Raw genomic sequence first — 24,171 nt, forward strand, 5'->3', positions numbered from 1 at the left:
ACCTAGCAAATCTGTGCTTTTGTAATATAGCCTGCAATTTGCTGACTGACCAACATAGAAGTCAAAGTCAAAGCAGCTGCTGTCCTTCTAAAGGGAACTCTCAGGGGTGGATTAAGAGTAGCAAGGGCCCCGGGCAGTTTAGAGGGTGCAGCCTCACCCCCCCACACCCACACATTTGATTTATCACTGACATGTCACATGATCCCCTGTGATAGATCATGTGATAGTTCACATGAAATTAATTTGGCATAATATTAATTATAATTATTTTTTTTAGGCTGTGTGCCCACTATGCGTTTTTTAAGCGTTTCCACAGCGGCAATTCCGCTGCAGAAACGCTTTAAAAACGCTTGGTAGAAGGTCTGCCATGTTCCCCAATGATAATCCGCATGTGCTGTGCACATTCTGTGGAAATTTCCGCTGCGGATTATCATTGCGGAAAAATCCGCAGCACTACCAATTATTTTGCGGAAGCGCAGCGTTTTCGCCGCCATTGACTTGCATTGGAATACATGGAATCCGCATGACTGCATCTGTAGATGCGGCATCCATGCATTTCAATGTGCGGATGGTACCCTGGTTTGGAGAAGAGGGGACTCTCCTCCGGACCCGGGTACCATAGAACCTGTAAAAAAAGAATAAAATAAAAAATAAATATTATACTTACCTTCTGATGGCCCCCAGTGTCTTTATCCGATGCGTCCTGGCTTGCCGGCAGCTCGCGATGGTCTGAAAAGGACCTGCCGTGACGTAATTTAGTCATGTGACGGGTCACGCGACCGCTGACGTCGGCTGGCCATCAGAAGGTAATTATATATTTATTTTTTATTTTTTACCATTCTTTTACGGTCACACTATATAAATCCATGCTGGTTGCATGGATTTATATAGTGTGACCATGTTGTCAAGCACTTTCCAAGTGATGCTAAAATCGCTTGGAAAGCGCTTGTCAACCCGCATGCGGAAATGCATGTGAAGAACGCTTCACTTCCGCTTGTCCCTGGCAGGAAAAACGCATGTAAAATCTGCATGTACAATCCGCATGCGTTTTTTCTGCCAGGGAAAAGCAAAAACGCTCAAAAAAAATCCAGAGCATTTCTGCATCGTGGGCACATAGCCTTACATTAATTGTATGACTCAATATGGAGCACACGTAGCCATCTACACACAGCGGGAGGCCGCACGGTGCTATCTATACACAGCAGGAGGCCGCACGGCGCCATCTATACACAACAGGGGGCCGCACGGCGCCATGTATACACAGAAGGGGCCGCACGTAACCATCTATACACAGCGGGAGGCCGCACGGTGCCATCTATACACAGCAGGAGGCCGCACGGTGCCATCAATACACTGCAGAAGACCGCACGTAGCCATCTATACACAGCAGGAGGCCACACGTAGCCATCTATACACAGCAGGAGGCCACACGTAGCCATCTATACACAGCAGGAGGCCACACGTAGCCATCTATACACAGCAGGAGGCCACACTGCGCCATCTATACAAAGCAGGAGGCCGCACTGCGCCATCTATACAAAGCAGGAGGCCGCACTGCGCCATCTATACACAGCAGGAGGTCGCACTGCGCCATCTATACACAGCGGGAGGCCACACATAGCCATCTATACACAGCGGGAGGCCGCACGGAGCCATCTATATACAGCAGGAGGCCGCACAGTGCCATCTATACACAGCAGGAGGCCGCCCGGCACCATCTATACACAGCAGGAGGCCGCACGGTTTCATATATACACAGCAGGAGGCCGCACGGTTCCATATATACACAGCAGGGGGCCGCACGGTGCCATCTATACACAGCAGGAGGCCGCACGTTGCCATATTTACACAGCAGAAGGCCGCACGTAGCCATCTATACACAGCAGGAGGCCGCACGGTGCCATCTATACACAGCAGGAGGCCGCACGGTGCCATCTATACACAGCAGGAGGCCACACATAGCCATCTATACACAGCAGGAGGCCGCACGGTGCCATCTATACACAGCAGGAGGGCGTACGGCGCCATCTATACACAGCAGGTGGCCGCACGACGCCATCTATACACAGCAGGAGGCCGCACGGCGCCATCTATACACAGCAGGAGGCCACACGGCGCCATCTATACACAGCGGGAGGCCGCATGGTGCCATCTATACACAGCAGGGGGCCGCACGGCGCCATCTATACACAGCAGGGGGCCACACGGTGCCATCTATACACAGAGGGAGGCCGCACGGTGCCATCTATATACAGCAGGGGGCCGCACGGCGCCATCTATACACAGCAGGGGGCCGCACGGTGCCATCTATACACAGCAGGGGGCCGCACGGTGCCATCTATACACAGCAGGAGGCCGCACATAGCCATCTATACACAGCAGGAGGCCGCACGGTGACATCTATACACAGCAGGAGGGCGCACGGCGCCATCTATACACAGCAGGTGGCCGCACGGCGCCATCTATACACAGCAGGAGGCCGCACGGCGCCATCTATACACAGCTGGAGGCCACACGGCGCCATCTATACACAGCAGGAGGCCGCACGGCACCATCTATACACAGCGGGAGGCCGCATGGTGCCATCTATACACAGCAGGGGGCCGCACGGCGCCATCTATACACAGCAGGGGGCCGCACGGCGCCATCTATACACGGCAGGAGGCCGCACGGTGCCATCTATTCAAAGCGGGAGGCCGCACGGCGCCATCTATACACAGCGGGAGGCCGCACAACGCCCCCCCCAGAGACAGCAGGAGGCCGCACGGCGCCATCTATACTCAGCAGGAGGCTGCACGCAGTCACACACACAGTCACGCACACACACAAACATATACAGACATATACATACATGCATAAACACATTTGAAACACAAAAATACATGTAAACAGACATCACACAATGTTATCTGCCTGCACACACACACTCTCACACATACACTCTCACACACACACTCTCACACACTCACACACACAAACACACTGACACACAGACTCACCATCCCCCGGCTCGGCTCCAGTCCTCCTGCTCTTCTCCGGTGCAGCAGTGCAGGCCGGGCGTGCACTGCGTGTCGTCACAGCTGGGAGACACGGCTGCGCACAGGGCCGTGTCTCCTAGCAGTGACGCGGCCGGGCCAGCAGATGGAATTTAAGTAGCAGCCGTGCGCCGCTGCTGGGGGAGCGGTCCAGGGGCCCCCCCGCCACTGTCTGCCAGTATGTGCCGTGGCACCGCAAATATAATGAGGGCAATCTGGCCATAGACACCCCGGGACCCCTGGAGGCTCGGGCCCTGGGCGGTCGCCCAGATTGTCCTCATTATAATCCGCCTATGGGAACGCTGCTGACAATAGCAGTATATAAGAACCATAATTGATGTAATTACCATAATTCTATTATACAGACAAGGTTTATCGATTGTGTTGGTTTTTCCATGCTAAATATGAGGCTGAAATGTATTATTATGCATATTATTAAAGATGCGCCTATCTTCTGGGTAACCGCTAAACAAATTTTAACGAACCTAAAAGTTCCTGAACCATGCTATAAGTAAAGAAATGCAAAAAAAGTGAATGATAAAAACCTCTTATTGCCAATGCTTTGCATTAATTTTCCCTAGTATCGCTACAATTATTTTGAAGATTACATGTCAGTGTCAGTTCTTTGCTGGTTGTGTGATTTCTCCCTTTGGGCTTGCAAAGTTTTTTTTCTCCTAATAGCTTCTAATGCTTCTCCAATATAATAAATGCCTTTTTGCCATCTGCTAGCCCCTTCCATGTGTATTCCTTGTGCAGTAGTAAGACGGCAGTAGCACATGCCTATACAAGCTACCCTAAGCTGTCTGGAAGCCAGCTCCTCCTTCTCATGCCTCATGTGTAAGCAGCCCAGGCTTTCTGCTTCAGCTCACTTCTATCCTGATCACCAGGGCTGACAGCCACACTTCCATGTCCCATACCTCCAGGCTTTTTTACTATAAAGGGAGAACACAATTCATCCACACGCTGCGCAGCCCTACAAAAGCAATTCTAGTCAAAACACAACTTGCCTGGAAGAAGGGACATACAGACTGGATATTAATATAAGAAAATCTGCAGGATGATAAACCAAGAATTCACATTTAGCTAATCATGAGGACATGTGCACACAGGAGAAAAACAGTAGCAGCCAGTAGTCAATGAGATGCTACTTATTTCTCTTTAATTAAAGGGAACATAGTTAATAGCCGGTACATCGTAGAGAGAATGATTCCTCCAAGCAGCACCATGGGAGACAGCGTGGAAAAGGATGATGAACTTGGAAACACAGAACAGCCTCACTCTCCAGCTTCCACAAGTAGCCAAGAATCAAAGGTATTTATATTTTGTCTTTAGACGAGGGACCAGTAATGACCCCATAGATTGCTACTCTAAGAATGGTCTATATAAAGGGTGAGAGCTAATGTGAAACATTCTGGACTTGTTCTTAACCTGACCCTGTGTCTATGACTTGACTGTGACAAAGATTTTGCTTTACCCTAGGAATCCATACAGCTAATCTCATTCCTTGAATGTATCGCAGGTTGATACCATAGCACCTGCAGGAGTTCTAAAATATTCAAGAGATGTTTTCCCTTATGATAACTTTCACTAAGATGTTATAGTAATACATTTTCACCAGTTGACATGTCATTATTGTTGGAATCACTTCCTTTACGATTTCAAGCAATTCTGTGATCAAGTCAGGGAAATATAATTTTCCAGTGGAAATAGGCGGTGGTAGCAGAATTGAGGTGCTGTTTGTGACGGCCTATATTTAGTGAATCTAGATGGGCATCAGATAAAGCAACTGAAATGGTGCTAATATTCTACTAAAATCGCATTCTAAAAGTTAGTCTTATAGTTGCTCCCTTCTAGTGCTCATTCACAAGACCGTTTTTTTGGTCCGGGTGCTATCCATAGAAAAAATGGACAGCACTCCATGTCATTCAGTGGGACAATGCCAATCAGCAATTTTTTGGACTGACCCAATCTGTGTGTGAAAAAAATTTCAGCATGCACTAGTTTCTTCCGTGTGTCGGATGTGATTGACGCATTCAAGTCTAGGGGTGTATATTTCCGTATGGCATTCCATCTTTTTACAGTGTTGCATCCAATTTTTACAGATAAATTGCAATTCTGTAACACTGGAAACTGTAAATGGTCTTGAAAATGATTAATAGCTGCTGTAAAAAAAAAAAAAAAAAAGCGGATTGCATACAAACTGCACATGGATTGCACACGGATGGCAAGTGAGAAAAAAATTGTCACACTTTTCTGAATGAAACTCTGAACTATTTTTATATACTATATTTTGCTGACTATAAGATGCACCCCAAATTTTGGGTGGAAAATAGGAAAAACTTTTTTTAATAAAATGGTGATGCACCTTACAATTGGATTTTTCTGTAGCGTACCGGGGGATTGGGCGGCTGCGGTGGAGCGTGGTTCCAGGAAGCAGGGTCGCTGCTGCAGGAAGCTGGTGGCAGCAGGAATGGGGCGATGCTGCGTACCAAGGGCTGGCAGGGAAGGGGTCTTCGGCGGTGTGAAGCTGTGGGAGGCCCCGGGCTTTAAGAAAATGTTGATGGAGTCCACTTCCTATTGTTGTTAATGTGGTGGACTTCGGGAAAATTGGGGCCCGGGGCCCGCAGCGTCATCCCACTCCTGACACCTCTGCTGCCAGCTTCCTACAGCAGCTGCCCCACCCCCAGGTAAGCTACATTAGAATTGTAAGATGCACCCCCATTTTCCCCCAAAATTTTAAGGAAAAAAGTGCATCTTATAATCTAAAAAATATGGTACTCCAGTGACCCTACCCTCATAAAGTGGATTTTTAATAAGATGGGTTGTCTGAAAGTTTAAGAAATTAAAGTTATTGCAGAAAATGTAATACAAATAAATAAATATAATTACTGGCATGTTAAATCCTTGCTGACTTAGCGCGAATACTCCAATGGCTCTTACCGTCACTTTGTATACTATTCTTCATCAATGACATGGTGTACATATCGTACTTGTATCCACTGCAGCCAATAACTGGCCTCAGCAATGATGCCAGCAGGTATGGCAAGTGATTGGCTGAACTGCAACAGCAAATAATTGCTCTAAATGAGTCTTCTAGACCCACAATGACCACCAGAACAGCTGACTAATGTTTATTATTTAATTGCATTTTCTGTAGTCAGCTTTATTTTATCCTGATCATGTGCACATAACCTTACAGGACAATGAACGCCATTTAAACAAGACCTAAGAATGGTTATATAATCCTTGTTGAAAGTTTTTCCACTTGCAGTTGGATACAATTTTAAGGGTAAGCTCGCACTGGCGAGTAGCATCCGATGATTCTTTCTTGCGAGAGAATACATGCAAATTACCCTCGGCTCAAACTCGGCTGCGAGCATGACCCCCGAGTGTCCTCTTACTGTGATCCGATTCTCTCACATGCGAGAATTGTATCACAGGTTCAGAGAAGATGAAGAACTTAATTTTTCCATCTTCTCCATTCTCTGTGACTATATCGGACTGCACTCCGAGTACATTCCGATGTTTTGCATGCATCCATAGACTTGCACACCTTCCAATATACGCTGCCAATCACAGCATGCAGTGATTTTTTTCTCATGCTGAGAATCAACATGAGAACATAAACGCTAGTCAGTGCGACTCCATAGTATAACATGGGAGCAAGTGCTATCAGAAGAAACATCGGATAGCACTCCTCCAAGTTATACGCTGGCTACTCACCAGTGTGAGCGAACCTTAAGGGGCATGTTCAAATGTTGCCAAAATAAAACTGACTACAGGAAATGTTCACAAATGGTAGATATTTAGCAGAATTTTATATGATTTCTTATATTGCAGAAATAACACCATTCAGTAGAGATAAGTAAATGTATTCAAGTGTAACTGAATTATCCTCGAACGTAGCGAAAATTTGTATTCTCCAGAATACGGACTGTTTACAATTTGATCCATGCAGATACAGCAATATGTTGGCCAGATGAACAATAGAGGCAGTGCAAAAGGTTAAAAAATAATAATACTGACCTTACCACTCACCTGTCCCACAGTCCCTATAGCCCATCTTCCGGTCCTACGCACCTCTTCTTTTAGCCTTCTTTGGTTGCACGCATTTTATTTAGCTTTTTTCGTTCTGGGACTTCCAGCTTTATCAGGTCTATGACATCATGGTGTGCCATGTTGCAATGTATGTTGTCACCAACGTGCATCACTAGAGGCGCTGACTAGGCCTCAGGTGATGCCGGTCACAACATTATGATGCTATTATGTTTGCTGTGACGGCACGATGTGCAGTGACTTCAGAGCCCTAGCCGAGCAGAAACTCTTAACCGAAAGTGAAAATTGTCTCTTCAGGGAGGAAGAGGACTATAACTCTAGTGCCAACTATAGGAAGTAGCAATCCTAAAAGTCAATATCAACTCTCTAACGAGCCTTGTCACATGACTTAGGATAAAAGCCAGAACCTTTTATCCTAGGTCATGTGATAAGAGAGAGTCTTCTCAACTTGGCATGCTTGACATGTCACTCTCCGTAAGGAGAAACGTTACCCCTTGGATCACAACCCAAAGTGAAAAAAGTCAAAGAAGGTGTGCGTGATCAGAGAAAGTAAAAAGTAGAGCCACGGAGGACCAGACGACAGGCTTCAGGTGTGGTGGGACAGGTGAGCAATGAGGTGAGGATTCATCTTTTTTTTCACCCTATGTTTTCTACTCTCTCGGGTCAAAGTAAATTAAAGAACATTCAAATCAGTAAATAACTATCCTTGTAAAATCTGCGCGATTTGGCAAATTCAAATCTCAGCGGATTAATTAATCTTTACCATTGAGCTCTGATTTTCTGCGCTAAATCTGCCACATGTGAATATGCTCTACCATTGATCAATTGAACTGTATATATTTAACGCTGATTTAAACTGGGGATCTCTAGACATAGCAGCCCCTCTACTGTACACATAAATATGTATTATACAGTAAATTAAAGATAAATGGAAAAAATATAAAATTGTAAGAAAAAACTAATGACATTTATTGAGACTAATACTCTTGAAAAGCATACCTTCCTTTTTTTGGAGATCCAATTCCAAACTTCAGGTTATTCCGTCACATTGGATAGAGCTTTGAAATGAAGTGCTTACGTCAGGCATATGTAACGCAAGGTGAAGCGTTGGCATGGAATGTTCTGTATGTCAGTGATGTCTGTGACTTGGAGCAGCTGCTCTGCGCAGTGATGGAGTGCTGTTATCCCAGGAACCTTGACCTGCTGTGTCGTCTTGATGCTGTGTGTTCATTCTTACCAGTCAGGTGCAAGTGTTCATGTTTATGCTGCTCATACATTACAGTAAACGTTCTTGATACTGATGGGACAGTGGAAACATTTTGGAACAAAATCAACTTCTGCAGTGAATGTATAAACATCGCCTACTTTTTCAATAACTGTTTCATATAATGATGTGTTCAAGGAAGGGCTGAGATGTGGACTTACTGTGAGTATAAGCATAAGGAAGACTGTAAAACAAGACTGTGAAAGTAATAAAAGCCCTATTAAGTTACTTCAGTCTATGCCTGCAATTTAATGGTAAAACACCTGCCACACATACAAGTCAGTGCACCCAGATGTATATCTATACTGTGAAATTCTGTATGATAACTGTTTAAAATACCTTTCAGGAATATGTTCAGGTGTATATTAAGATTACATTGGTATGCTACTGTTTGGATATACTTACCCTTAATTACCGTACATTTTGCCTTCTTTGCCTTGTGCCTTATAACATCACACTATACGTGTACTGGGGTTCCTTTGCTATCCTATGCATCTATAGACTTACAGCTTACATTCCCTGGTTATTTTATAATAGTGTATTAAGCTATGTACACACTGAATCTTTTTGATGAGTGTTTGGATTAGTAACTGAGCAAAAACTGAAAAGTTTTGAGGAGTTTTCAAGGAGGATTTGGAGAGTTTCTGCTTAGTTTCCCCTTCAAAAATATTGCGTTTTTGCACATGGATTGTTTCGATTTGACTATTGTCTCCTCCTGCTTTGTATGGAGCCTCTATCACAGTGCCTTTTTTTAAAATTTTCATTGATTGAACTATGTATCAATAAAGGTTATTTTTTCTTTATTCTCCCTTTGGCAGGAGTTGTGCACATAACAGGGATATGTGATTTACATTATCTGATCATTTTTTTTTGTTTTCTTGTTACGAGTTTGGCTATTTTACAGTATTTCTGTTTGCAAACTTAGATTATTATTATCAACAGCAGATGGACAAGCTGTAATACTTATATGTTAGTGCCACAAAATCATGTCTTAAACATGTGTAAAAAAAAAGATGAAAAGACTTTGGTGCGTTTTTGATACTGTGTTTTGCTGCGTTAAAAATGCAGCGTCTTACAGTTACAGCAAAGTGGATGGGATTTATAGAAGTCTCATACCTACTGTGCTTCTTTTTAACGCTGCGTAAACTGATCTGCGATGCATTTTTCAAAACCGCAGCATGATGATTTCTCTTGTGGGTACAAAAAACGCATGTTAAAAAAATGCACACAAAAACACAGTGAAAAATCGCATGTAAACTAATTTAAATAATATGTGCAGAAATTCTGCAACATCAAAAACTCACCAAAAACTCATCGTGGGAACATAGTCTGAGGCTAAGTGCCCACGATGTAGAAATGCTGCATATTTTTTCCGCTTCTCCCTGCCAGGAAAAACGCATGCGGATTGTACATGCAGATTGTACATGCATTTTTCCTGCCAGGTAGAAGCGTTTGTCAAGCGTTCTTCACATGCATTTCTGCATGCGAGTTATCAAGGGCTTTTCTAAGTGTTTTAGCATAACTTGGAGAAGTGTTTGAGAACTTGGTCACACTATATAAATCCATGCAATCGGCATGGATTTATATAGTGTGACCAAGTAATAGTTAAGAAAAAGAATAAGAATGGTAAAAAATAAAAAATAAAGATTATACTTACTTTCAATGGCCCCCGGTCTTTTCTCCAGTGCGTCTGGTGTCTTGGGCGGCTCGCGGTTGTGTGAAAGGACCGGCCATGACATCATTTAGTCATGTGACAGGCCACGCGACTGCCGACATCAGCGGTCGCGTGACCTGTCACATGACTAAATGACGTCATGGCAGGTCCTTTCACACCACCGCGACCCAAACAAAAGAGACGCAGCGGAGAAAACACTGGGGGCCATTGAAGGTGAGTATAATCTTTATTTTTTATTTTAAATTCTGTTTTTAAAAGGTATTATGGTACCCGAGTCTGGAGGAGAGTCTCTTCTTCTCCAAACCTGGGTACCATCCGCATATTGAACCGTGTGATATCCGCATGTGCAGATGCAGTGATGTGGATGTCACGCGGTCCAATGCAAGTCAATGGCGGCGATTATGCTGTGTGTCCGCAAAATTAATGGACATGCTGCGTATTTTTCTGCAATGATAATCCGCAGCGGAAATTTCCGCAGCATGTGCACAGCACATGCAGATTATCATTGGGGCATGTATTACCAAGCGTTTTTTAAGCGTTTTCGCTGCGGAAATTCCACGGCAAAAACGCTTGAAAAATGCATAGTGGGCACTCAGCCTAAGGGTATAAAAACACTGACACGTTATAACAACTAAAATACACACTGATGAATTATTCAGATATATCTGTCATACCTTTAAATGGGTTTTCTCACAAACAAAGTACATTTTAAGTAATAGATGTTGGAATAAAAATAAGTTCCACAATTGGATGTGTAAAAAAAAAAAATACCCTGGTGCTGAGATAATCTTGTAAATGTGTCCCTGCTGTGTACTGTGTAATGTCTGTGTTTGACTGTACAGGATCATGGTCTGATCATACCACATCTCCTGGGCAGGGAGGAAGCAAAAGAGTATACAGACATTACAGCAGGGGATCACAGCTGATACTTTTTGTGAGGCAAAACATTTCACTGCCATTTCATTAAGCATTAATGTTTTACCTCACAGAAAGATCTATTGATTAAATTGTGATTAAAATTAACTTTGTTAGTGGGGACAACCCCTTTAATGGAACCAGTTGGCTGATTCATGTTGGTCAAACAACGGTGCACGGGCAGCTTGAAACAGATCCTGGCTTAATTTTAAAGGCCAGGGGCAGCTCCTGGCTAATCTAGTGTTTCCCTTTGGTCCAAAAACAGATATTTAAATTATACTCTGCCTGAAGTGCCAGATCGTTTCAGAGAAAGTTGTACCTGCAATTGTGCAGCCATGCTCTGATTCATGCTGCCCGTGGTTTAGCTAGTGTGATTCTGAGGACAGGTTCCCTTTAATGTCAGTACATCTGAAAAGTAAAAGCGATTCTGTATATACAGGTGCATATTACTAAATTAGAATATCATCAAAAAGTTAATTTATTTCAGTTCTTCAATACAAAAAGTGAAACTCATATATTATATAGAGTCATTACAAACAGAGTGATCTATTTCAAGTGTTTATTTCTGTTAATTTTGATGATTATGGCATACAGCCAATGAAAACACAAAAGTCATTATCTCAGTAAATTAAAATAATTAGCAAAAAACACCTGCAGAGGCTTCCGAAGCTTTTAACAAGGTCCTTTAGTCTGTTTCAGTAGGCTTCACAATCATGGGGAAGACTGCTGACTTGACAGATGTCCAGAAGGCAGTCATTGACATACCACAAGGTCCTAGAGTTCCAATTTTCATTTGGAAATTAAGGTCCCAGAGTCTGGAGGAAGAGTGGAGAGGCCACAATCCAAGCTGCTTGAGGTCTAGTGTGAAGTTTCCACAATCAGTGATGGTTTGGGGAGCCATGTCATCTGCTGGTGTAGGTCCACTGTGTTTTATCAAGACCAAAGTCAGCACAGCCGTCTACCAGGAAATTTTAGAGCACTTCATGCTTTCCTCTGCAGACAAGCTTTTTGGAGACGGAAATTTCATTCTCCAGCAGGACTTGGCACCTGTCCACACTGCCAAAAGTACCAATACCTGGTTTATAAACATCAGTATCACAGTGCTTGATTGGCCAGCAAACTCACCTGACCTTAACCCCATAGAGAATCTATAGGGTATTGTCAAGAGGAAGATGAGAGACACCATACCCAACAATGCAGATGAGATGAAGGCTGCTATCAAAGCAACCTGGGCTTCTCAGCCACAGGCTGACCGCCTCCATGCCACGCCGCATTGATGCAGTAATTGATGCAAAAGGAGCCCCGACCAAGTATTGAGTGCATTTACTGAACACACATTTCAGTAGGACAACATTTCGGATTTTAAAAACATTTTTTAAGCTGTTGTTATAAAGTATTCTAATTTACTGAGATAATGACTTTTGGTTTTTCATTGCTGTAAGCCGTAATCAACAACATTCACAGAAATAAACACTTGAAATAGATCACTCTGTAATGACTCTATATAATATATGAGTTTCACTTTTTATATTGAAGACCCGAAATAAATTAACTTTTTGATGATATTCTAATTTAGTGAGATGCACCTGTATCTGACATATCAGACAGTGCAGAAAGTGTCTGAATTACCACATAAAAATACACTTCATAACAACCTTATTTTCTAAATGAATCCAGAAACATTGATTTTTATTGCTTCATATTCTTAACTTGTAAGAAAAATGTGCACATAAGTTACTTTGTGGCAGGCCATAGAATGTATGGACTGATACAGCTATAACTACTAGGTTGCATAGTATCAGATGTTAAATGAGATTTGTTCTTTGGAAAATACCATTTTCTTAGAACGTTCCCCCCTACTATAAACTGGCCACATGGTTTCAGATCCCAAGTGATCGTCTGTAGTCTGAGGGGAAACTCAGCAGCAAGTCTTCACTTTCCCTACTGCGCCACCACAGGAAAGATGAAGCAATGCCATACTCCCTGAAATCAATGTCCTGTATGTAAAATGCTCAGACAAACCTGGTTTCTATTAACCCAGAATTCTCTAACAGGGTATTTTAAAGGGAACTTGTCATTGGATACATGCTTCCCAAACCACGAGCAGGATGAATTAGACACTAACATAGACATATATTATTCTGAAACGCTGTGGCTTTAAGAAGCCCCCCAAGGACTATGCATCTTGGATGATTAGTCCAAGGCAGTTTCGCGGCAGATACTTCCTGCCCCAATCGCAGTCACTGACTGGTGTTTCCTTATGCGTGTGCTGACAAGGTTCTACATATAGTCACAATTTTAGCCTGACTGTTCACATAAAGGTTCATTATGTTGTAAGGCTTCATTTATAGAGAGGTAAGAATAATTCTCAGGAAGTAGGAAAATGAATGTTTTCTACAGAATGATGCCTAACAATGATGAAGTTCTCTGCGGAGTGTGGCATGTACAGTAGTGTGCCTGCAGGTTAGTGGAGAAAGCATTACTGGTACAGTGCTACTTAATTGAGCTGGAAGGTTGAGGGTTAGCGGTAGAGCGGTTTGATGTAGACGAGTTGTGATTACCTGATGGGTAGAAAAGCTTTTTAAAGAGCTAAGAATAGTCAAGCACTTTTTCTCATGCTTTGTTCTTATGGGTTAATAGATTTACAAGACGGAAGCAGGTAGCTCAAACCATCTGCTTGGCTTGCAATTCCCAATATTGCTTCTTTTTAATATCACTTTGCCCACGGCAAAATACTGACGATGAATAGTATACAGCGCTCTTCCCAGCTTTCAATAATGGAGAAGAATATTTTCCTTCTCCCAATGGCAGGACTGTGTATATAACTACATCCCTATCACCAATCACTATAATCTATTGACCAGCTGAAAATTTAATTTGCAATTAAAATCAGGTTAGAGATTATTGTGTTATGTGACTCATAGCTGTAGTAATACTTGTAATTGGATTGTTCTACTCATCACATCAGAGCTGGAGGATTCCTGGTCCTTTTTATATGTCATGCTCAGAGAATGATGCCTCTCTATTCTCTAATTGAAGCTGATAAAAAGACATTGTAATCTGCTAGTCTCCTCAGTCTGATGAGCCATTGATATTCTGAGAGATATCGATAAGATTGTGCTTGGGCACAGATAAGACACAATGCAGCTTGTATAGTCACACTGGAGGCCCATCGTTTGCTGTTGTGTGTGGTGGTTTTGCATAGAAAGTGTCCAACTGTGTTAGTAAAAGACATTTTCAGGGGTTAGTAAATCCCATAAAGGACATTTTTTGGGATCAGTAAATCCTAACAACAAATTAACATTAAAGAGACTAAAACCAACACCTCTCTTGTCCATTTGCTTTGTCTGGTACTCAAGTGAATGGGACAGACCATGAAAAACCTTGATACTCTTTGTGTAAAAGGGATAATCTGAATTTTAGGGATTCCTCACAGAACAAATAACACGGCCAAGTGCTATTTGATGTTTTATTGGATAGCACTCAGACCAATGTTATACTATGGGGCAGTGCAGATCTGCGATTTTTTTCTCCTGCCAATTTGGCAGTGCATGCTGTAAGTGCATCCAATTGGATCACATGCACCCATATAAGTCTATGGGTGCATAAAAAACATTGGAGTGCACTCAGATGTCATCCGAGCACAGTCCGACATCCGACGATGGAGAAGATGGAGAAATTAAGTTCTCCATCTTCTCCACACCTTTGCTCTGATTCTCTCATACAAGAGAATCGGATCACAGTTAGATGTCATTCGGCTCAAAGTCAGAGTTTGAGCCAAGTGTCATTAGCATATCGGCCCGATTCTCTAGCATGAGAGAACATAGTCCATGTGAGCGCAAACTAAATGTCATACAATACAATCCACAAGATCAGTCCCCTACTCCATCACAGCTGGTACATAAATAGAGAAGGGGGCTGGCTTACCAAATGAACCAAGTCATAGAGGCAGCGCTCTTTAAAGGGAACATGACAGCTGGTACATACTGCCCAGTCCACGGACAGCATGTATCAAACACTGACTGTATGATTTCAGCTATAAATGTTTAACTCTGAAACGCTGTTTCAGAGAAAAACATAGCTTGATAGCCCCCGGGGACTGAGCAGCACGGGAGACTAGTTGGATAGGTGGCTCCCCAGAGGCTTCTCCCCACTCACTGGCAATGACTGACAGGGCTCTCTCTATTCATGCACGCAGTGTACAGTGAGAAGCCGTTGGGGACCCACTGGCATCCCGTGTGGCTCTTTCCCCAGCGGCTATTGTGTTCTCTAAAACGCCACAGCTTTTCAGAGTTATTCATGTATGTCTGAAATCATACCACCAGTGTCTGATACATGCTGTCCGTGGTTCGGGAAACAAGTATCAGCTGTCAGGTTCACTTTAAACACATCACTAGATACATGCTAAAACAAAGAAAATGGGGAGCAGATCCCTTTTCATGTCAGCATGAACCTTGAAGTGGAGTGTGGTAGCCGCTATTATAATTTAGGTCTTCTGGGATCTAAACTATCTTGGCTAATGGTAGTAAATGCAATAAAATAATATAGAAGCCACTGCTTACTTAATTAATAACTGTAATATATCATTTAGTTTAATCAATGCACATTTCAAACATTTGTGGCTAGACAACCCCTTTAAGTGGATATAGTGGCATGAGTATGCTATGGCATACACAAAACTCTATGTGGCCATGCTGCTGATGTTATATAGAAGCTTACAGATTTTTGTCACATTTGGTTAATTTCTTTATCATGCCTAAGCCATGCCTTATGAGAGAGGTTTATCTGCATAATAGCAGCAGAATTTCTGATATTAAGAAGGCACAAGAACTCTGGGTGACGCTGTACAGATTCTGAACACTATTTTTGCACAATTTTATGTTGCCTGAATGTAAATAAAATGACTTTTAAAATGTAACAGCTTTTCAATCAGTATATTAGATCTAGCCAAGGACTCAAAGCCCAGCTGATACAATATGGCCAATGTGTGGAGAAGAGGCTAGCCGATTCTTTTGGATCCAATAAAATACCTGATCCTGGTTGTAATAATGAAAACGGGTTCATCTCCTATCCCATCTTTCTTGATTAGTTTTGTTTTTGTCTCTAAGCTAATGTTAGTAATTTCTATAGTGGGACTAATTTAAGTTGCATTCTGATCAGAATTTGCTTTTACATACTTTAAAGGCAACAGGACAGCAGAATTTGCCCTTAAAAAGGTATTAGGAGCATTCAATCAGTCTCCTAATAATGTGTAATGAATGATCCCTGTGTTATACCTAAATGCTGCTTGTGTGCATTTAATCCCCTACTCTTCTTGCCTGAGGGTAGAGGACTAGTCCAAGACCCCATTGGATAGCCAGGGAGTCTAAGGAGGATGTAACATTGTTTTTAAACACACTGGTAAATTGTAGGTATTCCATTAAGTGCTCCTAAAACCTCCTTGGGGTATATCATGCTGTCAGATTCCCTTTAATATCTGTAGTTATGTTCATGTTGGGCATAAAATGACCTCTGCATGGAATTACAAATATGTGCTCAATATGAGAACAAATCTTCCTGACAATCAGCGGTTGGCATCTTTATGTTTGTGCTTTTTGAAAAAGCAATTAAGATGCAAATAAGGTGTATCCATTTAACCTTTGATTTAATGGCTTGAGAGGCTCTGAGATGCTAAGTATTCTGACAAGACATGTCTATCTGTGTTGACGTCTATTAATCCTCCGCTAAATCTATTGAATGTTTTTCAATAAAGGAAATATTTTGCACATATGAACCTTAACATTTTGTTAGGATGTCTTTCTATAGGGGCTCATTCACACAACCGTATTTTAGATCCGAGTGCTATCCGTTAAAAATAATGTATTGCACTCAGACCAATGTTATTCAATGGGGCAGTGCAGATGAACATCTTTTTCACTGACTGAATGTACATGTGAAATAAAATCGCAGCATGCGCTAGTTTCCTTCAAAAATTGGTCGTGAAAAAAAATGGGATGTCATACGGAGACATAGTATAGTGACTGATTTTTCAGATACAGTAGAATTCTGTAACATAGGAAACTGTAAATGGTAAATGATTAATAACTGCTACTGCTCATACTGCTGCATATGGATGACAAGTGAGAACAAAATAGTCCCACTTTTCTGGATGCGACGTTGAATGATTTTTTTATACTGTCATGTGAACCTACCCTACGCTTGATATGAATCCTTATAGAAAGAATGATCTGTTTTCTGTAGAGATTGCTGGGAGCCAGAGCTGATTATACATTTTTGCTTTGAATACTGAACTATATAGATAGTGTATACAATTAGAAGGGCTATGTGCTTTAGAAAATTACTTTTTGTTGTAATGGTCACCTGATTATAAGCTGATCAAATGATATTTAAGGTGTACTCACACTGTACGATCATGGAGAATGATTATCATGGGATTGCTGATTCACAATAATTCTGCAGTGTAATAATGTTCTGTGCACATTGGTAGCGCTTACTGGGCTGATTGCTGCAGTGTTAATATAATCTCTGATTTATTCATTGCAAATTTGCCAGTTCTCTGAATGCTGAGCTCTGTATAACCCCGTCTACACCACTGATTGGCAGCTTTATGTGTACACTGTGCATAGGCAGAAAGCTGCCAATCAGTGGTGGAGTTATACAAAGCTCATGATTATGGAGGAATTTATTGCAGCAGGTTTACTAGTTCTCTAGTGATAATCTCCTAATTCAAAAAACCGTCATTGTATCAAAACTACGGCTAGTAGCCCAGCAAGTGACACATTGCCTGAATCAGGGTCTCTGCCCCTACAGTATGCTGCATTCAGATTAAGTAGCACAAATTTAGTAACAGATTGTCTTTAACCGGTTCAGGACCGCCCACTGTACATAAACGTCGGCGCTGCCTGGGCTCTGTGCAGCGCCGACGTTTAAAAACGGTGGGTGGTCCCGCAGCGCTCAGGACCCCCAGGGTCCTGCTAGCGCTGCGGTACCGGTTCAGAGCGATAGCTCTGACATGTGGCATCATGGGGACCTGATTGGATCAGGTCCCCATGATGTTAACCTGTTCCTATCTTCTAGATGCCGCGATCCATAGCGATCGCGGCATTTAAAAGATAGGGACAGCCGGTGGTCGGCGATCGGGACCCCCCACATACCTGTCAGCGGCGGGGATCCCGGTGCTGTGACCTCTGACATCATCGAGACCTGATTGGCTCAGGTCTCGATGATGTCAGCATCACACCAGCCAATCAGAGAGATCACCAGGGAAGTTTGTTTTAGCAACAAACTTTCCCGGGCGATCTGCCTGATAAATGCAGTTTCTCCTCCGATCTCAGTGAGAGAGCAGAGGAGAAACAGTGTGACAAGAGCTGTCAGCCTTGCCACTGTGAAAGTAAAAAAAAAAATAAATAAAAAAGAAAGTAAGAGTTAGGGTTAGTGAGTCTGTCAGATCAGTCAGTCCTGTCAGATCAATCCAGTCAGATCTGTCAGTCCTGTCAGATTTGTCAGTCAGTCAGTCCTGTCAGATCTGTCAGTCAGTCCTGTCAGATCTGTCAGTCAGTCCTGTCAGTCCTGTCAGATCTGTCAGTCAGTCAGTCCTGTCAGATCTGTCAGTCAGTCAGTCCTGTCAGATCTGTCAGTCAGTCAGTCCTGTCAGATCTGTCAGTCAGTCAGTCCTGTCAGATCTGTCAGTCAGTCAGTCCTGTCAGATCTGTCAGTCAGTCAGTCCTGTCAGATCTGTCAGTCAGTCAGTCCTGTCAGATCAGTCAGTCCTGTCAGATCAGTCAGTCAGTCCTGTCAGATCAGTCAGTCCTGTCAGATCTGTCAGTCAGTCAGATCTGTCAGTCAGTCAGTCCTGTCAGATCTGTCAGTCCTGTCAGATCTGTCAGTCAGTCAGTCCTGGCAGATCTGTCAGTCAGTCAGATCTGTCAGTCAGTCAGTCCTGTCAGATCTGTCAGTAAGTCAGTCCTGTCAGATCAGTCAGTCAGTCCTGTCACATCAGTCAGTCAGTCCTGTCAGATCAGTCCGGTCAGTCCAGTCCGGTCCCGTCCTTTCAGTCCGGTCCGTTCAGTCCAGTCAAAAAATATAAAAATAAAATGGCCCGTCAGACTTATACCGCAGAGGAGGTGTATGCCCTGCTGTGTTCTGACACTGATGACAGCGCAATCTCAGATGGAGATATGGATTTTGAGGGCTTTAGTAGCAGCGACACTGAGAGCCCAGAAATGAGCAGTGATTCTGTTCCATCCTCAAGCCCAAGGACCAGTACAGCAATAGGGGCAAATAGCGCTACTGGAGAAACGTCTCCAAATCAGGGAACACTGCCCAGTACAAGCGCTGTCCCTGCTACTAGTGAATTGGCGCACGCCAGTGTACAAGGGGCGTTGCAACATGATCTAGCATTTCCCAGATGGGAGGCTTCAGATTCGGCTGCTCCATTCAGCCCTGATTTCAATGCCATTCCTGGTATAAATGTGGAGGTGGAAGATTTTGGACCAATTCATTTTTTTAATTTGTTTTTTACAGACAGCTTGCTAGAGCATATTGTCGTGCAAACAAATTTATACGCGTCCCAATTCATAAGCCAGAATCCCCGATCTTACTATGCTAGGGCAAATTTATGGACACCAACTAATGTCCCGGAAATAAAAAAAATTTTAGGACTTACATTTGCCATGGGGCTTGTTAAAAAACCGAGCATTCGATCCTACTGGTCCAACCACCCTGTTCAAGCCACCCCTATGTTTTCAGTCATTCTGCCTAGGACCCGTTATGAAATGCTCATGCGGTTTTGGCATTTTAACGACAATAGTCAATGCCTGCCCAGAAATGCCCCAGAACATGACAGGTTATATAAAATTAGACCCATCATTGAAAATTTGTCAGAAAAATTCTTAAGCCTCTACACCCCAACACAAAATATTTCTATAGACGAGTCCCTTGTAAAATTCAAAGGAAGACTGCACCTCAAGCAATTTATCCCATCTAAAAGGGCAAGGTTTGGAATAAAGCTCTATAAAATGTGCGAAAGTTCAACCGGATACACATCCGCTTTTCGCATATATGAGGGGAAAGATAGCCAACTAAACCCACCAGGATGCCCTACTTATCTGGGGACATCTGGAAAAATTGTTTGGGAGCTGATAAGTCCATTTTTTCAAAAAGGCTACAATCTATATGTGGACAATTATTACACCAGCATACCCCTATTTAAAAGTCTGGTTGAACACAACATCGGGGCTTGTGGGACCATCCGTAAAAACCGTCAGGGGTTTCCACAACCATTGGTCAACCAAAAGTTTCAAAAGGGGCAGTCAGGGGCTGTACGCAACGGAGAGCTGCTTGCCCTGAAATATAGGGATAAGAGGGATATTTTTGTCCTCAGCTCGATCCACACAGATGCCACAAGGGCCACTGTAGAACTAGGATCCACCACTCCGAAGTAAAAACCTGTGTCAGTCATTGACTACAACAAACACATGGGGGGTGTGGACCTTGCAGACCAGGTTCTACAGCCATACCAGGTATCAAGAAAGTCCTATACCTGGTATAAAAAGTTGGTTATTTATTTGTTTCAGGTGGCCACATACAATTCTTTTGTGTTGTACAAAAAAGCAGGAAATTCAGATCCTTTTCTTGATTATCAAGAAAAGGTAATTGAAAATCTTGTCTTTCAAAGTGTTAGCCCCGCTCATCCATTAGAATCTGAGGATGTGAAAAGACTCACTGAGCGACATTTTATTGCACTTATTCCAGCAACGGAAACAAGAAGGAACCCCCAGAAAAGATGTCGTGTATGTACTAAGAGAGGAATGAGGCGTGATACCCGCTACTATTGCCCACAATGCCCATCATTGCCAGCCTTATGCGTCACTGACTGCTTTAAAATCTTCCACACAGAACCACGTTTTTAAACTGTAAAAATGTATCCCAATTTGTCATTCAAACATTTGGTTCATTTAGTGAATGACACATTCGAGTAGAGCTCACTTAATTTCCAGGGGGGGTTCTCCAGAATCTAAACCTTCCATTGCGTGCTTGTTTCTGGAAATCATCCATTGAGTTAAAATGGTCACTAAACCCATAGATGAATTCCCAGAGGGGTTTCATTTCCAAAATTGGGTCACTTCAGGGGGGATTTTTTACCTCTGGTACTCTGAAAAGTGCCAGAACAGCATAATCCCCCCTGAAGTGACCCCATTATAGAAATGACACCTCTGTGGGAATTCATCTATGGGTTTAGTGACCATTTACCTATCTACTTATTTTCCCACCACTAGATTAATTTATACAGAGGAGTAGATTGTAAAATTCGGTCACTTGTTGTGGGTTTCCTCTGTTTAGGCACCTCAGGGGCTCTCCAAATGCAACATGGCGTCCGCTATCCATTCCAGTCAAATTTCCATTCCAAAAGTCAAATGGCGCTCCTTACCTTCCAAGCCATGCCGTGCGCCCAAACAGTGGCTTTGCACCACATATGGGGTATCAGCGTGCTCAGGAGAAATTGCACAACACATTTTGGGGTCCATTATTTCTGGCTGCCCTTGTGAAAATTAAAAATTTGAGGCTAAAGTAGCAGTTTTGTGTTAAAAATGTGTTTTTTTATTTTCACATTTCAACATTATAAAATTCTGTGAAGCCCCTGGGGGTTCAAGGTGCTCACCACACATCTAGATAAGTTCCTTGAGGGGTCTAGTTTCCAAAATGCGGTCACTTGTTGGGGGTTTCCTCTGTCTAGGCACCTCAGGGGCTCTCCAAATGCAACATGGCGTCCGCTATCCATTCCAGTCAAATTTCCATTCCAAAAGTCAAATGGCGCTCCTTACCTTCCAAGCCATGCCGTGCGCCCAAACAGTGGCTTTGCACCACATATGGGGTATCAGCGTGCTCAGGAGAAATTGCACAACACATTTTGGGGTCCATTTTTTCTGGCTGCCCTTGTGAAAATTAAAAATTTGAGGCTAAAGTAGCAGTTTTGTGTTAAAAATGTGTTTTTTTTATTTTCACACTTCAACATTATAAAATTCTGTGAAGCCCCTGGGGGTTCAAGGTGCTCACCACACATCTAGATAAGTTCCTTGAGGGGTCTAGTTTCCAAAATGGGGTCACTTGTTGGGGGTTTCCTCTGTTTAGGCACCTCAGGGGCTCTCCAAATGCAACATGGCGTCCGCTATCCATTCCAGTCAAATTTCCATTCCAAAAGTCAAATGGCGCTCCTTACCTTCCAAGCCATGCCGTGCGCCCAAACAGTGGCTTTGCACCACATATGGGGTATCAGCGTGCTCAGGAGAAATTGCACAACACATTTTGGGGTCCATTTTTTCTGGCTGCCCTTGTGAAAATTAAAAATTTGAGGCTAAAGTAGCAGTTTTGTGTTAAAAATGTGTTTTTTTATTTTCACACTTCAACATTATAAAATTCTATGAAGCCCCTGGGGGTTCAAGGTGCTCACCACACATCTAGATAAGTTCCTTGAGGGGTCTAGTTTCCAAAATGGGATCACTTGTTGGGGGTTTCCTCTGTTTAGGCACCTCAGGGGCTCTCCAAATGCAACATGGCGTCCGCTATCCATTCCAGTCAAATTTCCATTCCAAAAGTCAAATGGCGCTCTTTACCTTCCAAGCCATGCCGTGCGCCCAAACAGTGGCTTTGCACCACATATGGGGTATCAGCGTGCTCAGGAGAAATTGCACAACACATTTTGGGGTCCATTTTTTCTGGCTGCCCTTGTGAAAATTAAAAATTTGAGGCTAAAGTAGCAGTTTTGTGTTAAAAATGTGTTTTTTTATTTTCACACTTCAACATTATAAAATTCTGTGAAGCCCCTGGGGGTACAAGGTGCTCACCACACATCTAGATAAGTTCCTTAAGGGGTCTAGTTTCCAAAATGGGGTCACTTGTTGGGGGTTTCCTCTGTTTAGGCACCTCAGGGGCTCTCCAAATGCAACATGGCGTCTGCTATCCATTCCAGTCAAATTTCCATTCCAAAAGTCAAATGGCGCTCCTTACCTTCCAAGCCATGCCATGCGCCCAAACAGTGGCTTTGCACCACATATGGGGTATCAGCGTGCTCAGGAGAAATTGCACAACACATTTAGGGGTCCATTTTTTCTGGCTGCCCTTGTGAAAATTAAAAATTTGAGGCTAAAGTAGCAGTTTTGTGTTAAAAATGTGTTTTTTTATTTTCACACTTCAACATTATAAAATTCTGTGAAGCCCCTGGGGGTTCAAGGTGCTCACCACACATCTAGATAAGTTCCTTGAGGGGTCTAGTTTCCAAAATGGGGTCACTTGTTGGGGGTTTCCTCTGTTTAGACACCTCTGGGGCTCTCCAAATGCAACATGGCGTCCGCTATCCATTCCAGTCAAATTTCCATTCCAAAAGTCAAATGGCGCTCCTTACCTTCCAAGCCATGCCGTGCACCCAAACAGTGGCTTTGCACCACATATGGGGTGTCAGCGTGCTCAGGAGAAATTACTCAACACATTTTGGGGTCCATGTTTTCTGGCTGCCCTTGTGAAAATTAAAAATTTGAGGTTAAAATAGCAGTTTTGTGAAAAAAAGTTAAATGTTCATTGTTTTCTTCCACATTCCAAAAATTCCTGTGAAGCACCTGAAGGGTTAATAAACTTCTTGAATGTGGTTTTGAGTACCTTGAGGGGTGCAGTTTTTAGAATGGTATCACTTTTGGGTATTTTCTGTCATAAAAGCTCCTCAAAGTCACTTCAAATAAGATGTGGTCCCTAAAAAAAATGTTTTTGTAAATTTTGTTGTAAAAATGAGAAATCGCTGGTCAACTTTTAACCCTTATACCTTCCTAACAAAAAAAAATTTTGGTTCCAAAATTGTGCTGATGTGAAGTAGACATGTGGGCAATGTTATTTATTAACTATTTTGTGTGATATATCTCTCTGATTAAAGGGCATGAAAATTCAAAGTTTGAAAATTGCAAAATTTTCTAAATTTTTGGCAAATTTCCGATTTTTTCACAATCAAACGCAAGTGATATCAAAGAAATTTTACCACTATCATGAAGTACAATATGTCACAAAAAAACAGTCTCAGAATCAGGGGGATCCGTTGAAGCGTTCCAGAGTAATTACCTCATAAAGTGACAGTGGTCAGAATTGAAAAAATTGGCCCGGTCACGAAGGCAAAAACAGGCTCTGGCGCGAAGTGGTTAAAAGACCATTGAATGGCAAACATATATCCAATCTGCAGTCGTTTT

At 42.8% G+C, this 24,171-nt stretch overlaps 1 protein-coding gene across 1 annotated transcript in view; it reads left to right on the forward strand.

The window, feature by feature from the left end:
• Positions 1-3,854: 3,854 nt before the first annotated feature.
• STAC (SH3 and cysteine rich domain) overlaps positions 3,855-24,171 on the forward strand; it is a 474,096-nt gene continuing 453,779 nt past the window's right edge. The window contains exon 1 of the mRNA XM_073678295.1: positions 3,855-4,346. Within this exon, the coding sequence (XP_073534396.1) occupies positions 4,239-4,346 (108 nt within the window). The 5' untranslated portion in view covers positions 3,855-4,238. The remainder of the gene's footprint in view (positions 4,347-24,171) is intronic.

The sequence above is a fragment of the Phyllobates terribilis genome, unplaced genomic scaffold (assembly GCF_046119375.1).
Source record: "Phyllobates terribilis strain yellow unplaced genomic scaffold, ASM4611937v1 Scaffold_4__5_contigs__length_816908805, whole genome shotgun sequence".
NCBI lineage: Eukaryota > Metazoa > Chordata > Amphibia > Anura > Dendrobatidae > Phyllobates > Phyllobates terribilis.